General features: G+C 40.4%; 2 protein-coding genes across 11 annotated transcripts in view; one reads left to right on the top strand and one right to left on the bottom strand.

Moving 5' to 3' along the window:
* Window positions 1-3,919, bottom strand: part of dnm1a (dynamin 1a) — a 60,309-nt gene extending 56,390 nt beyond the window's left edge. For 9 of the 10 annotated variants that reach the window (XR_006251065.1, XR_006251066.1, XR_006251068.1 and 6 more), the window contains exon 1: window positions 3,606-3,918. Coding sequence is in view for 5 of the 10 variants with exons in the window: in XM_043240581.1 (XP_043096516.1) it covers window positions 3,606-3,766 (161 nt within the window). In the remaining 5 variants the exon portion in view is untranslated. Of the gene's footprint in view, window positions 1-3,605 lie in introns of all 10 variants that reach the window. The other variant, XM_043240584.1, reaches the window with a different exon arrangement.
* Window positions 3,920-4,872: 953 nt separating this feature from the next.
* The window catches only part of ciz1a (cdkn1a interacting zinc finger protein 1a), an 11,978-nt gene continuing 4,350 nt past the window's right edge, over window positions 4,873-12,500 (top strand). The window contains 11 exon segments of the mRNA XM_043238233.1: window positions 4,873-5,029; window positions 6,078-6,259; window positions 6,601-6,716; window positions 7,462-7,628; window positions 8,632-8,725; window positions 9,636-9,726; window positions 9,866-9,930; window positions 10,683-10,759; window positions 11,394-11,591; window positions 11,699-11,829; window positions 12,476-12,500. The exon segment at window positions 12,476-12,500 is cut by the window's right edge and continues 69 nt beyond it. Of these exon segments, the coding sequence (XP_043094168.1) occupies window positions 6,114-6,259; window positions 6,601-6,716; window positions 7,462-7,628; window positions 8,632-8,725; window positions 9,636-9,726; window positions 9,866-9,930; window positions 10,683-10,759; window positions 11,394-11,591; window positions 11,699-11,829; window positions 12,476-12,500 (1,110 nt within the window). The 5' untranslated portion in view covers window positions 4,873-5,029; window positions 6,078-6,113.

The following is a 12,500-nucleotide window of genomic DNA, read 5'->3' as shown; positions in this document are numbered from 1 at the left end:
TGTACAGCTATAGAGATGTTATAATGAACGAAATAGAAGTTATGGATTATTCATGAGCTGCGATCGAATATTTTATGCAAATGCATCGTACTGAAGATGAAAAATGACCTCATGACGGTTTAACAAAGCGTTGACCAAACCTTTATACGGCCATAAAACGGACAGTGCCCTTATATATATTTTACTCATGGGTAAAATGATGATGATGATGATGAAGCTGGCGGTATGTGACTGCAGACTGACTGTTTCTATTAAAAGTAAAAAGGATCAACAGCAAGCAGCTTAATCAAGGCCAACAGATTACAAACCCTGAGAGAAACACTCTTCAGACTGTACCCTAAGAAGTGTGCTGACTCCCACAAACACCGTCCTCGTCTCTGCTAAATATATATTCACTGAACGGATTAAAAATACAAATCATGCAATTTATGATTTACAGTTTACGTAACCAGAAAACAATGCCTTGATATCTTTGTGTCTATGTTTTGAGGCTCATAACTGTTCTTCTGTTTTTGCTGAATTTTGACTGAATTAGTTTGCTCCTCTTATGACAACACGCCCCACTTTAGAGGTCAACGACTGTCAAACTATCTTCATTATATATTTATTTTTGTATTTTCTTGGGCATTCAGTCATTAAGTGTGTCATTTATTTTTTTTTTTTAAACGTGGACCGTATCCGTGAAAAGATGTATGCTTGTGTACTTGTTCTGTTGTCACATATTAATGTGTGTTTATAACACAAGAAATATTCTTATTATTATTATTTTTTTATATTTTATATTTATATTTTTATATTTTATATTTATATATTGTTTTTTTAAATATGCCTATATTTATTAAATATAATTTTAACTGTTATTATTATTATTATTATTATTTTTAAATCAATTTATTTAGTTAATGCATCAAGTTAATACTGCCTTCTCAACTAGCGTTTTTTTTAAGCATTTCTTAAAACTTTCTTAGAAATTACAGGCAATGCCAGTCACATATATGTTCAAATACTGCATGAATATGACAACAACGCTCACATCCTACAGGAAGCAAAGATTTGATTATGCTTTATTGTTATTTATAAGATGCTTTATTTAGAGATCACGTCACAAATTGTTCCCGTCTTTATTTAGATGTAATTAGCAGTTTTCCGGGATTCGCGAGACATTCCAGATTTTTCTGTGTTCTGGATAATTACAGTCAGATTGAGTCGAGCTCTAAACACAGCACGGGGCTTTTGTCATAATAGAGTAGAAGACAGATTTAAATAAAAGACAGCGAGCACAGATTGTTCTTCCTCTAACCATCTGCAAGACGTCTGAACCCGGTCCAGAAAATGAGTTAAAAATCATTGAATTATTATCAAACTAGATTATTTAGTCTTTTTGTTTACACTGACGCTTATGGAATTAATATCTTCATTTATGAACGCTGACGCACTGGTGTTAATAGAACTGTTTAGTAATGTATGTATTAGAGGACGTGAAATCAGTCGTAGTCAGCTAATCCTGCGGTGTGTGTCTCAGCAGCAGTAATGCTGAATCATGCAGCGTACGGCTGAGAGAAGAACGATCCACCGTCAGAGGAGATCCAGAACACAGCGCTGGCGTGAAGGGCTTGCTCTGGATGTGTACGAAGGTGTTCTGGGTTGCCAGGTGTTCCTCTGAAGATACTACAAAGATGTTCCGGTTGCTAGATGTTCACAATGATGTTTTAGGGTGCTTGGGTATTTCTAGATGTTTATGAAGATGTTTTGGTTTGTGGAGGTGTTTCTAGATGCTCTGAAGATGTTCTGGGTTCCAAAGGTGCGTATATATATATATATATATATATATATATATATATATATATATATATATATATATATATATATATATAAAGAAGTTCTGCATCGCTGGAGTTTTTCTAGATATTTACAAAGATATTTTAGGTTGCTTGAATATTTCTGGATGTTCTAAAGATTGCCGGAGTGTTTCTAGATGTTTGAGCGTATTTCTAGATCATTTCTAGATGCTTACGAAGGTGTTCTGGGTTGATGGAGTGTTTCTAGATGTTTACGAAGATGTTTTGGTTTGTGGAGGTGTTTCTAGATGCTCTGAAGTTGTTCTGGGTTCCAAAAGTGCGTCTATGTATACAGTATATATACAATTTATATACAATAGATATTTACAAAGATGTTTTAGGGTGCTTGAATATTTCTGGATGTTCTAAAGATGTTCTATGTATACAGTTTATAGATGTTTGACAATTTATAGATTACTTCTAGATATTTACGACGATGTTCTGGTTTGTGGAGGTGTTTCTAGATGTTCTGGGTTCCAAAGGTGCGTCTAGATGTTCTGGTTTCTAGATATTTACAGAGATTCTTACGAAGATGGTTTTTTTCTCTGGAGGTTGCTGGAGTGTTTCTAGATATTTTAGGGTATTTCTAGATTACTTCTAGATGTTTTTCTAGATGACGAAAAATGTTTTGGTTTGTGGAGGTGTTTCTAGATGCTCTGGGTTCCAAAGGTGTGTCTATATATATATATATATATATATATATATATATATATATATATATATATATATATATATAAAAGTTCTTCATCACTGGAGTTTTTCTAGATATCTACAAAGGTGTTTAATTTTTTTTCTGGAGGTTGCTAGAGTGTTTCTAGATATTTAAGGGTATTTCTAGATTATTTCTAGATGTTTACGAAGGCGTTCTGGGCTGCTGGATTGTTTTGAGATGTTTACGAAGATGTTTTGGTTTGTGGAGGTGTTTCTAGATGTTCTAAATTCCAAAGGTGCGCCTAGATGTTCTGGTTGCCGGAGTGTTTTTAGATATTTGAGGGCATTTCTAGATTATGTCTAGATGTTTAGAAGGTGTTCTGGTTTGTGGAGCTGCGTCTAGATGTTCCGGTTGCTGGAGTGCTTCTAGATATTTACAGAGATTCTTACGAAGATGTTTTATTCTTTCTCTGGAGCGTTTCTGGGTGTTTACGAGGACGTTGACCAGGTTTCTGATGCGTCTGATCACTAATTACACACACTTTGAGGACCTCCTCCCTCCCGAACGCTGCACTCACACACAAATGAAAGCACGACAGGTTTATCGAAGTAGTCTTGACGAAAGCAGTCTGTGTTTTATGGTTTAGTGCTGTGTTCTGCTGGTGCACAGAGCGTGATGGACAGATCTGTGTGGTTTCATCAGAAGCTCAGCGCTAGTAAACAACATCCCAGCAGCATCCATGTTTCCTCAGAACCGGAGCTTACAGCGTTTACCACGGTTTTCACCTCGATGACCTTGTGCATTATTATTATCATCAGTACCGTTATTAAAGCACACACTAATGGTGATGATGCACTAATGCATGATGAAGAACGAGGAGGATTATGTAAGAAGGTTGTGTTGTTGTTGTGAGCACGGCTGGCCATCTTCATCATCCTCCATCACGCCTCAATAACATTTAAAGGTTATTGTCAGGATCCTCGCGATGACCTTTACGTATCATTGAGGCGTGATGGGGGTTGCGCCTGAGCCGGAGTATAAGATTAATGCCGCGCGCGTTATGAACACGGTGCGTTCGTTATTATCGCGTGCGTTTTAATAAAGGAAGGACTCACTTCCCCACGAAGTTCTCGAGCACGGAGCTCTTCCCGGCGCTCTGTCCGCCCACCACCGCGATCTGCGGCAGGTCCAGGTTCGCGTTCTGTCCGATGGCGGAGAACGCATCCTGCATTCGGTTGACCAGCGGGATCAGGTCCTCCATCCCCCGGTTCCCCATCGCGACTGACCGGCACTGCTCGAGCTTCACCGGAGAAACTGCGATTCCTAACCTCGGTCGACTGCTTTATTTCTGCATTGATTATTCCGGAGCTCTCTCTCTCTCTCTCTGTCTCTATCTCTCTTTCCGTCGTTCTCTCTCTCTCTCTCTCTCTCTCTCTCTCTCTCTCTCTCTCTCTCTCTCTCTCTCTCTCTCTCTCTCTCTCTCTCTCTCTCTCTCTCTCTCTCTCTCTCTCTCTCTCTCTCTCTCTCTGTCTCTCTCTCTCTCTCTCTCTCTCTCTCTCTCTCTCTCTCTCTCTCTCTCTCTCTCTCTCTCTCTCTCTCTCTCTCTCTCTCTCTCTCTCTCTCTCTCTCTCTCTCTCTCTCTCTCTCTCTCTCTCTCTCTCTCTCTCTCTCTGGTCCTCTGAGATGACGAGCATCCTCTCTCTTGTCGCTAGGCGACGCACTTTTACAGTTATTTATTTGTTTTTTTAAGATAATAATATTTTGAAGCACCACAAATTCAGACTTGAGATCAGTCATCGTTCATTCATCATCAGGTTAAAAACAGATTTAAAACCATACCAAAAATAGTTTGGTAGCTATGACACTCTTAATCTTAATATACATTCATCCAAATAGGAAATAAGTAAAATATAGTCATCTCCTAAACACTGGTGTCTCATAATAGAGCAGTCTATGCAAGTTTATGAAAGAAATAAATTAGCAAAAATATATATGATGTTACAACCCATTTTCATAACTGCAATTTTATTACACTTTTTTTTACACATTTGTAACCGCGAAGTCTGAAATCCGGCAGAAATATTAAAGGGTTTTCTTTTTTAGCATCTCACACACATCGTCAACATCCCCTCTTTTTTAAAACACTGTAAGCATTGCACACAAAAAATATTATTAAATGATAAATACATGCGTTTGTTAATTTATACTACTATATATATATATATATATATATATATATATATATATATATATATATATATATATATATATATATATATATATATATATTAGCTTTGTAATATAATTAAAATAGTCGATTCGTGAAGAAAGGAACAGATTACAGAATAATAAACGAACGAGCGGAAGTGTGGGCGGCGCTCTTCCGGTCCTGCAGGCGGCGCTGTGAGCTCCTCGCTGTGGTCGCGCTCAGACCGGTGAGAGTGTGTTAGCTTTAGCGCCGCTAACGTGACAGAGGAACTTTCAACAGGCTGTCGCTCGTTTCTCCGCTATTCAACTCATAACCCCGTCGGCAGAGTTCGTGAGTAGCTTTCATTCTGCAGCTCAACAGAATATGAATATGAGCCTTATGAGAGAGAGGTCCGCGGGGGCGCGCTGCTGTCGTGTTTATTGACTGCTAGCTCTTAGCGGATAGCACACAGATAAAGACTACGGCTCTGTCCTAAAGCCTGCCGAGGCGCCTATCTAGACAACATCTTTCGGGGATTATCGCGTGTTGGATTTATAAAATGCAGGCTCGCTCGTTCAGGGTGCTGTAAACGCTGCTGTCTGTGTAGGCGACGAGGGTTTGAGACACGGACAGACTGGCGAGCTGTTGTTTATTTTTATATTCTGTAGTGTTTTGTGTCTCATTCGTCCAGTTAACTAGAAATATTGAAGGTCAAAATCTGGTTAGTGTAGTCTAGATGAATGATGAATGATTGACTTTGTTTTTGACTGATTGATTTTGTTATTCTCTTTGTATTGTTTTGTTTTGATCTGTCAGAACTGACTGCTAGGGAGGGATCATATGTATGTATATATTATATATAGATAGATAGATAGATAGATACACACACACACATATATATATATATATATATATATATATATATATATATATATATATATATATAGGTATGTAGGGTTATTGGAGTTACTATTAACTTGCTAGAAAATCAATGGAAGTCTATGCAATGTCTTCATTAAGATAACAAAACTAACGTGTGTGTGTGTGTCTCTCTCTATGTGTGTGTGTGTCTCTCTGTGTGTGTGTCTCTCTCCCTGTGTGTGTCTGTGTGTGTCTCTCCCTGTGTGTGTGTGTGTGTCTCTCCCTGTGTGTGTGTGTCTCTCCCTGTGTGTGTGTGTGTGTGTGTGTGTCTCTCTCTTTCTGTGTGTGTCTCTCTCTTTCTGTGTGTGTCTCTCTCTTTCTGTGTGTCTCTCTCTCTTTCTGTGTGTCTCTCTCTCTTTCTGTGTGTCTCTCTCTCTTTCTGTGTGTCTCTCTCTCTTTCTGTGTGTCTCTCTCTCTTTCTGTGTGTCTCTCTCTCTTTCTGTGTCTCTCTCTCTTTCTGTGTGTGTGTGTGTCTCAGGCTGCGGCGCAGCAGTGAATCTCTGGGACCGTCAGCATGTTTAACCCTCACCAGCAGCAGCAGCAGTTTCATCAGCATCTGCGGCAGCTTCAACAGCTGTTCCAGCAGCAGACGCCGCCTCCGCCTCCTCCACCTCCTCCTCCGCCCCAGCCTCCGCCCGCTCATCACATCACACACGCACGGTAACACACACCACACACCGAACAGAACACTGCTGGGGAACCGGTTCAGCTAAATGGCTGTGATCTAATTGTGTTCTTCAGTTTAACAGCTGCTCAACCCGAGTCATTACACACCTTTCTATCAAAGTTATCTGACCTGTGTGTCTGTGTGTGTGTCTGTGTGTGTGTCTGTGTGTGTGTGTGTGTGTGTCTGTGTGTGTGTCTGTGTGTGTGTCTGTGTGTGTGTCTGTGTGTGTGTCTGTGTGTCTGTGTGTCTGTGTGTCTGTGTGTCTGTGTGTGTGTCTGTGTGTCTGTGTGTGTGTCTGTGTCTGTGTGTGTGTGTGTGTGTGTGTGTGTTTCAGGCCGATGGCGGCTCCCGCTCCTCCGTCTCGAATGGTGAATCTGTGCTCGGCCACGCAGACCATCATCGCTCCTAACCCCATGCTGCAGGGGGCGCTGCTCATGCAGCAGATGCAGGGTAACTCCCGCCATTAAGACACGTGTGGCCACTTTATTCCCTTCTTCTTCTCTTCAAAGCGACACACACTCGTTTCAGGCGGTCCGCTCTTGAACTGGTGTTTTCTGTTTGGTCTACACTGAACGCAGAGCGCCTTTGGGAACATCAGACGCTTTTATTTTCACTGCAGATGATTAGGTTTTGTGAGCCTGTTTTCAGTGAAGCTGGAGTTTTCCTTCAAACTAAAAGCCCTGCTGGCACTTCTGTCAAAATAAAAGGCTTAAAGGAATAGTTCACCCCAAAAATTCAAAGTGTGCCATCGGTGACTCAGCCTCAAGTAGTTTCAAATGTGTATGAATGTATTTGTTCTGCCGAACACAAGGGAAGATGTTTTGAAGAAAGTTTGTAACCAGGATGTTTTGGGTCACCATTGACTCCCATAGTAGGAAAAAAACAATACTGTGGAAGTCAACGGTGACCCAAAACAGCCTGGTTGCAAACTTTCTTCAAAATCTTTTCATGTATTTAATTAGTGACAATTACAGGTTAATAATGCATGAAACACGGAGCCAGGAAAGTTGTTATGAGGCATCCGGACATTTAACTTTTTCTTTATACTGATTCTCATAACTCTTCCCATCCAGTCGTTCTGACTGTGTTTATGTGATTTTAGGGATTTTATGCTGTTTTTGTCTCTTTTGACCTTTGACCTGGTCCTGTAAGTGTTGTGCTGACTGTGATCTCGTTGTTTTGGTGCCGTGTGAAGCGGGCGGCATGCGAGGGTTTGCGATGGGAGGCCAGCAGTTCCCTCAGTTCTTCGCTGCGGGGTCCAGAGCGTCTCTTCTGGGGCCCGTCCCGATGGGAGTCGCCATCAAAACACCGCACATGGGATTCCCACGCCACTTCACGCCACACACACGCTACTTCACCAACGTGAGTGAGAGTATGTGTGTGAGTGTGAGTGTGTGTGTGTGAGTGTGAGATTGTTGTAGTGTGTGTGTGCGTTGTAGCGTGTGTGGGTGTGTGCATTATAGGGTGTGTGTGTTGTAGGGTGTGTGTGCGTGCGTTGTAGTGTGTGCGTGCGTTGTAGAGTGTGCGTGCGTTGTAGAGTGTGCGTGCGTTGTAGAGTGTGCGTGCGTTGTAGAGTGTGCGTGCGTTGTAGTGTGTGTGCGTGCGTTGTAGTGTGTGTGCGTGTTGTAGTGTGTGTGCGTGCGTTATAGCGTATATGTGTGTGTTTGTAGCGTGTGTGTGTGTGCGTTATAGTGTGTGTGTTGTAGCGTGTGTGTGTGTGCATTATAGTGAGTGTGTGCGTTGTAGCGTGTGTGTGCGCGTTATAGTGTGTGTGTGTGCATTAGTGTGTGTGTGTGTGTGTGTGTGTGCATTATAGTGTGTGTGTGTGTTATAGCGTGTTATAGTGTGTATGTGTGTGTAATAGTGTGTGTTATTGTTATAGCGTGCGTGTGTGTGTTACAGTGTGTGTGTGTGTGTGTCTTGTTTCCCATCAGCTGTGTAGGGGTTGCACATTAGACGTTTTTCTGACATGCAACATTTTTAGCCGAGTAAGAAATGTAATGCATGTACAGCAGCTAAAATAAGTAACAAACACGTCAGGATTTTTCTAAAGGTTCTGTTGACTTTCACCAGATGTTGATAACAACCCAAGATATTAAGTTAAGTTTGCAAATTTAAAACACTTGAATAAAATTTCATTAGTTTAATACATTTTCCACGTCATTCTGTTTTATTGCACGCAGCGTCATTTCTGAACTGATTTGTTTTCTTTGTGTGCGTGGATGACTCGGGTTCTTCCTCACATCTGAAGATAATTTGATTTCAACAGCACCTTAAGAAGTGTGTTTACTGGGGAAAATGCTGACGTCTTCTGTACTTGTTTTCCCTGTGTTTGGCGAATCGGTGGCCGACTGAACACACGCAGGAGTTTCAGGCTCGTCAGCCGGACAGAAAGAGGGAAAACGAGCAGAAGTCAGCAGGCAGCAGCGACAGCCAATCGGAAGCCAGCAGCAGCAGAGGTAACCGCATGAACCAGATATGTGCAGAGGTCATGTGATCAGAGCAAAACAGGAGCAATGAATAACAGCTTTTAGATATTATACAGCCCTGCATCATAACAACTGATTCGGATTCATCTTGTGCCGCTGATTCCCAGCCAGTAGTGTCAGTTTTGCTCTTGTATGTGGGATTTTCTCACAAAGTATCTGGTCTGTGCTGATCTGGGAAAGTGAGTGTGAATGTGCACAGGCTGATTTTGAGCTGGTTTCTCAGAAATGAGTTCATTAAGCCCTCGTCTAGTGCTCCAAAAAGTACTTAGACGGCTACAATGATTATTAGTGCTGTCAAACGATTAATAACAAGTATTAGCACCACAAATAAAAAGTTTAAATAATTTGAGGCACCCAAACAGCCACAGAAAGTTTGTGAAAAAGCTCATTTTTAAACTTCTGTTTGTGTAAAGTTCTTTTTAGTAATATTTAAATATGTTTCTACTTCTAGTTAAATTGTATATTTTAAATTATTTAAATATTATATTTAAATAAATATTATATTTTAAATGATTTAAATTGAATATTTTTTTCCACATCGAAATCAAAGATCTGTGTTGTTTTGATAAGCCAATATATAAATATAGTTTGAAAAATATTCATTATTTTGTGGCTTATGGGTGTTTTATTCAGATTGTTTCCAATTGTAATAAATTTTTATTTAACAAGCTTTTTTTAAACAAGAGAAGTAAACGATTAAAATAAACAAATGCACAAAATACTTCACAAAAAAAGTGGAATCTCTCTGATTATAATTTTAATTTAATACGTTTAAAAATGTACATTTCAACACTATTCAACAGAAAATTAGATGAAATATAGTGTTTAGAGCTTGAATGAGTGTGTAGAGTTTTGAAGGTGTGTGTTTTGATGTGAACAGCTGAAGAGGCGTCCGCTCCGGCCGATCCGGGATGTCAGGGGTCTTCAGAGCAGCCCGACGAACCCGCCGCCAAGAAACACAAAACACAGGAGTCAGTGGCTTCATATCTCTGCAGTCACGTCAGAAATCTGCTTTCTAATTGGAGCGAATCAGTGCTCCGTCAGACGTTTGATTGATTGTGTTTAGATGCGTTTGAGGAGGAACCTCGTGTGCTTCGTGTGTTTGTGCAGGTCAGAGGATCCTGTGGAGACGGAATCAGCTCAGAGCACTGAATACAAGAGCCCTGACCCCGCAGGTAGACCGGATGTTAAAGGAATATTCTGGCTTTTTCAGCTTGTCTCTGTGAGCAGCTGTCAGTGATCAAATTATTTGTTTGGAAACATAAAACATTTAAATAATTTTGCTTGCAATAATGCCATCGCAATGTCACTTTTTGAACCAACTTTTCAGTAGAATTGTGTTATTGACATGTTTCACACAAAAAATTGTTCCTGGTTAGTGTGTGTGTGTGTGTGTGTGTGTGTGTGTGTGTGTGTGTGTGTGTGTGTGTGTGTGTGTGTGTGTGTGTGTGTGTGTGTGTGTGTGTGTGTATATATATATATATATTATTATTAATCATTATTAAGATATATATTATATTCAAAACTTTTGGATCAGTTATTCTTTTAATGTTTTTTTACTCATCAAGGATGCATTTATTTGATAAAAATACAGAATAAAATTATATTTTAATTTCTGTGATGCACAGCTGTTTTTTCAGCATCATTACTGCAGTCTTCAGTGTCACATGGTCCTTCAGATATCGTTATAATATACTTATTTACTGCTCAAGAAACATTTCTGATTATTATCAATAAAAACGGTTGTTTTTGGGGGGGACATTTATTTTAAATAAATTCACATGACGATGCTGAAAATTCTGATTTGCACTGGAATAAATTAGTTTTTAATGCTTGCTAAAATAGAAGATGGTAATATTGGACAGTATTACGTTTGTGTGTGTGTGTGTGTGTGTTATGAACGCGGCTGGAATCTGATGTGTTTCAGAGCTGAGTCTGCAGGACGGAGGTGGAGTGGACGGAGCGCTGGCCGCCGAAGCAGATGAGCCGAGTCAAGCGGCCGAGGTTTGTGATACACCACACACAGGACGAGAGAACAAGTAATGCATTGTTACTTTTTAAATCTGGCCAGGGTTTGCCTGTTTGTTTTAATATAAGCAGTTCTGTTTTTGGCAAACGTGAAAGCCCTTCAGCGAGTCGAGTGAATAAGCCTCAGCCAGAGGGAAAGTAACTTCACGTCTGTGCAGTAGAATGCAGACGTAATACGTTCAACACACTTCAGCCAAATAAAGGAATCTTTTCTGTTTATTAGTACGCTTGAATTAGATCATTGAAGGTCAGCAGCAAAGACATTGCTTAATAAATTGGGATTAAATGCATGAATGATATTTGCTAATTATCGCTTGTTTGCGTCATAAGAGTTGTATTTTACTAAATGATAAATACAGAATTTTTTTTTTTTTTTGTGAGTTAAATATATATATATATATATATATATATATATATATATATATATATATATATAATTTTATTTTTTTGTTATTTTAATTTTTTTATTTTTTGCTGTATTTACTAGTTACTTTAAAAGGATCTGATTGCATGACTTTAATTACTTGTAATGCGTTACCCCCAGCACTGGTCATGAAGGACCCTTTTTCTTCAGATGATGTCAGAACGCGTCTTGTTTGTTGGTCTTCAGCAGGTTGAAAGCACCGAAGCTCTGGAGAAAGACGTGGAGCAACAGATGAGCGAGGGTCCAGACGACACCACGGGCTCCGACTCGCTCTCAGAGGTCAAGGAGAGTGCAGATGCTCCTGAAGAGGTCAAAGACGGCGCTGCAGAGACCTCCAGCAAGTTCTTCTGCTATATTTGCAACATCACTTGCCATAACCAGCAAGTAGGTTTCTCCGTTATCGGATATGTGCAGCGCTTTGCATTAATCGCGCAGCTTTCCATAACCCACGCAGTGTGACCGAGTTTAAGTTTGAGATCTTGCGTGCGCAGAATTTCCAGAGCCATATGAACGGGCTGACGCACCAGCAGAAGATGATGGAGATCCAGCACATGAGCAACGCTTGTCTCGTCACGCTGCTGCCCCGCGTCCAGGAGTCCCTGCAAGGAGCTCGCCGAGACGGGTCAGACACCATCCTGCTTTAATGAGCCCGTGCTTCAGGAGGAGTTTATGTCTTCATCAGATCTGGAGAAATCAGCATCTCGCCAATGGGTGCCGTCAGAACGAGAGTCTGATAGAAACATCAGAGTAATCCACAGCAGTCCAGTCCGTCATTTAACATCTGGAGAAGATCCAACTAATCCAGCATTAAAGGAATAGTTGACCCGTAAATGAAAATTAGCTCGTCTTCGAGTAGTTCCAAACATGTATGAATTTCTCCGTTCTGCTGAACACAAAGATATCTTGTAACCAGGATGTTTTGGTCACCATTGCCTTCTATTTCTGTGAGTAAATGAAGACAGAATTGTCATTTTTGCATTTGCTGTTCCTTTAATGCTGGATTAGTTTGATCTTTTGTCTTCTTCAGATGTTAACTGATTATTGTCATTGTGACGGCACCCATTCACTGAAAATGCATTTTTCCGGTTGGCACAATTTTGGTGCATTACTAGTTAATATCCCCGGAAATAAGCAACAGATCTGAGCTGAAGAGGAACATTTGAGTTATCTTTCCTGAAACGCACACATTATATTTAAAGTTGCAGGACTCGTAACTGAAAGCGATCGGTGCAGCGGGTGGTTTTTCTGAACGCTCTGTGCTGTTTCAGTGAGAAGAGGCCGGGTCTGCAGAGA

The sequence above is a fragment of the Puntigrus tetrazona genome, chromosome 5 (genome assembly GCF_018831695.1).
Source record: "Puntigrus tetrazona isolate hp1 chromosome 5, ASM1883169v1, whole genome shotgun sequence".
In the NCBI taxonomy this organism is placed as follows: domain Eukaryota; kingdom Metazoa; phylum Chordata; class Actinopteri; order Cypriniformes; family Cyprinidae; genus Puntigrus; species Puntigrus tetrazona.
Note: the sequence above shows the minus strand (reverse complement) of the source record. Positions and strands in the feature narration are given on the sequence as shown.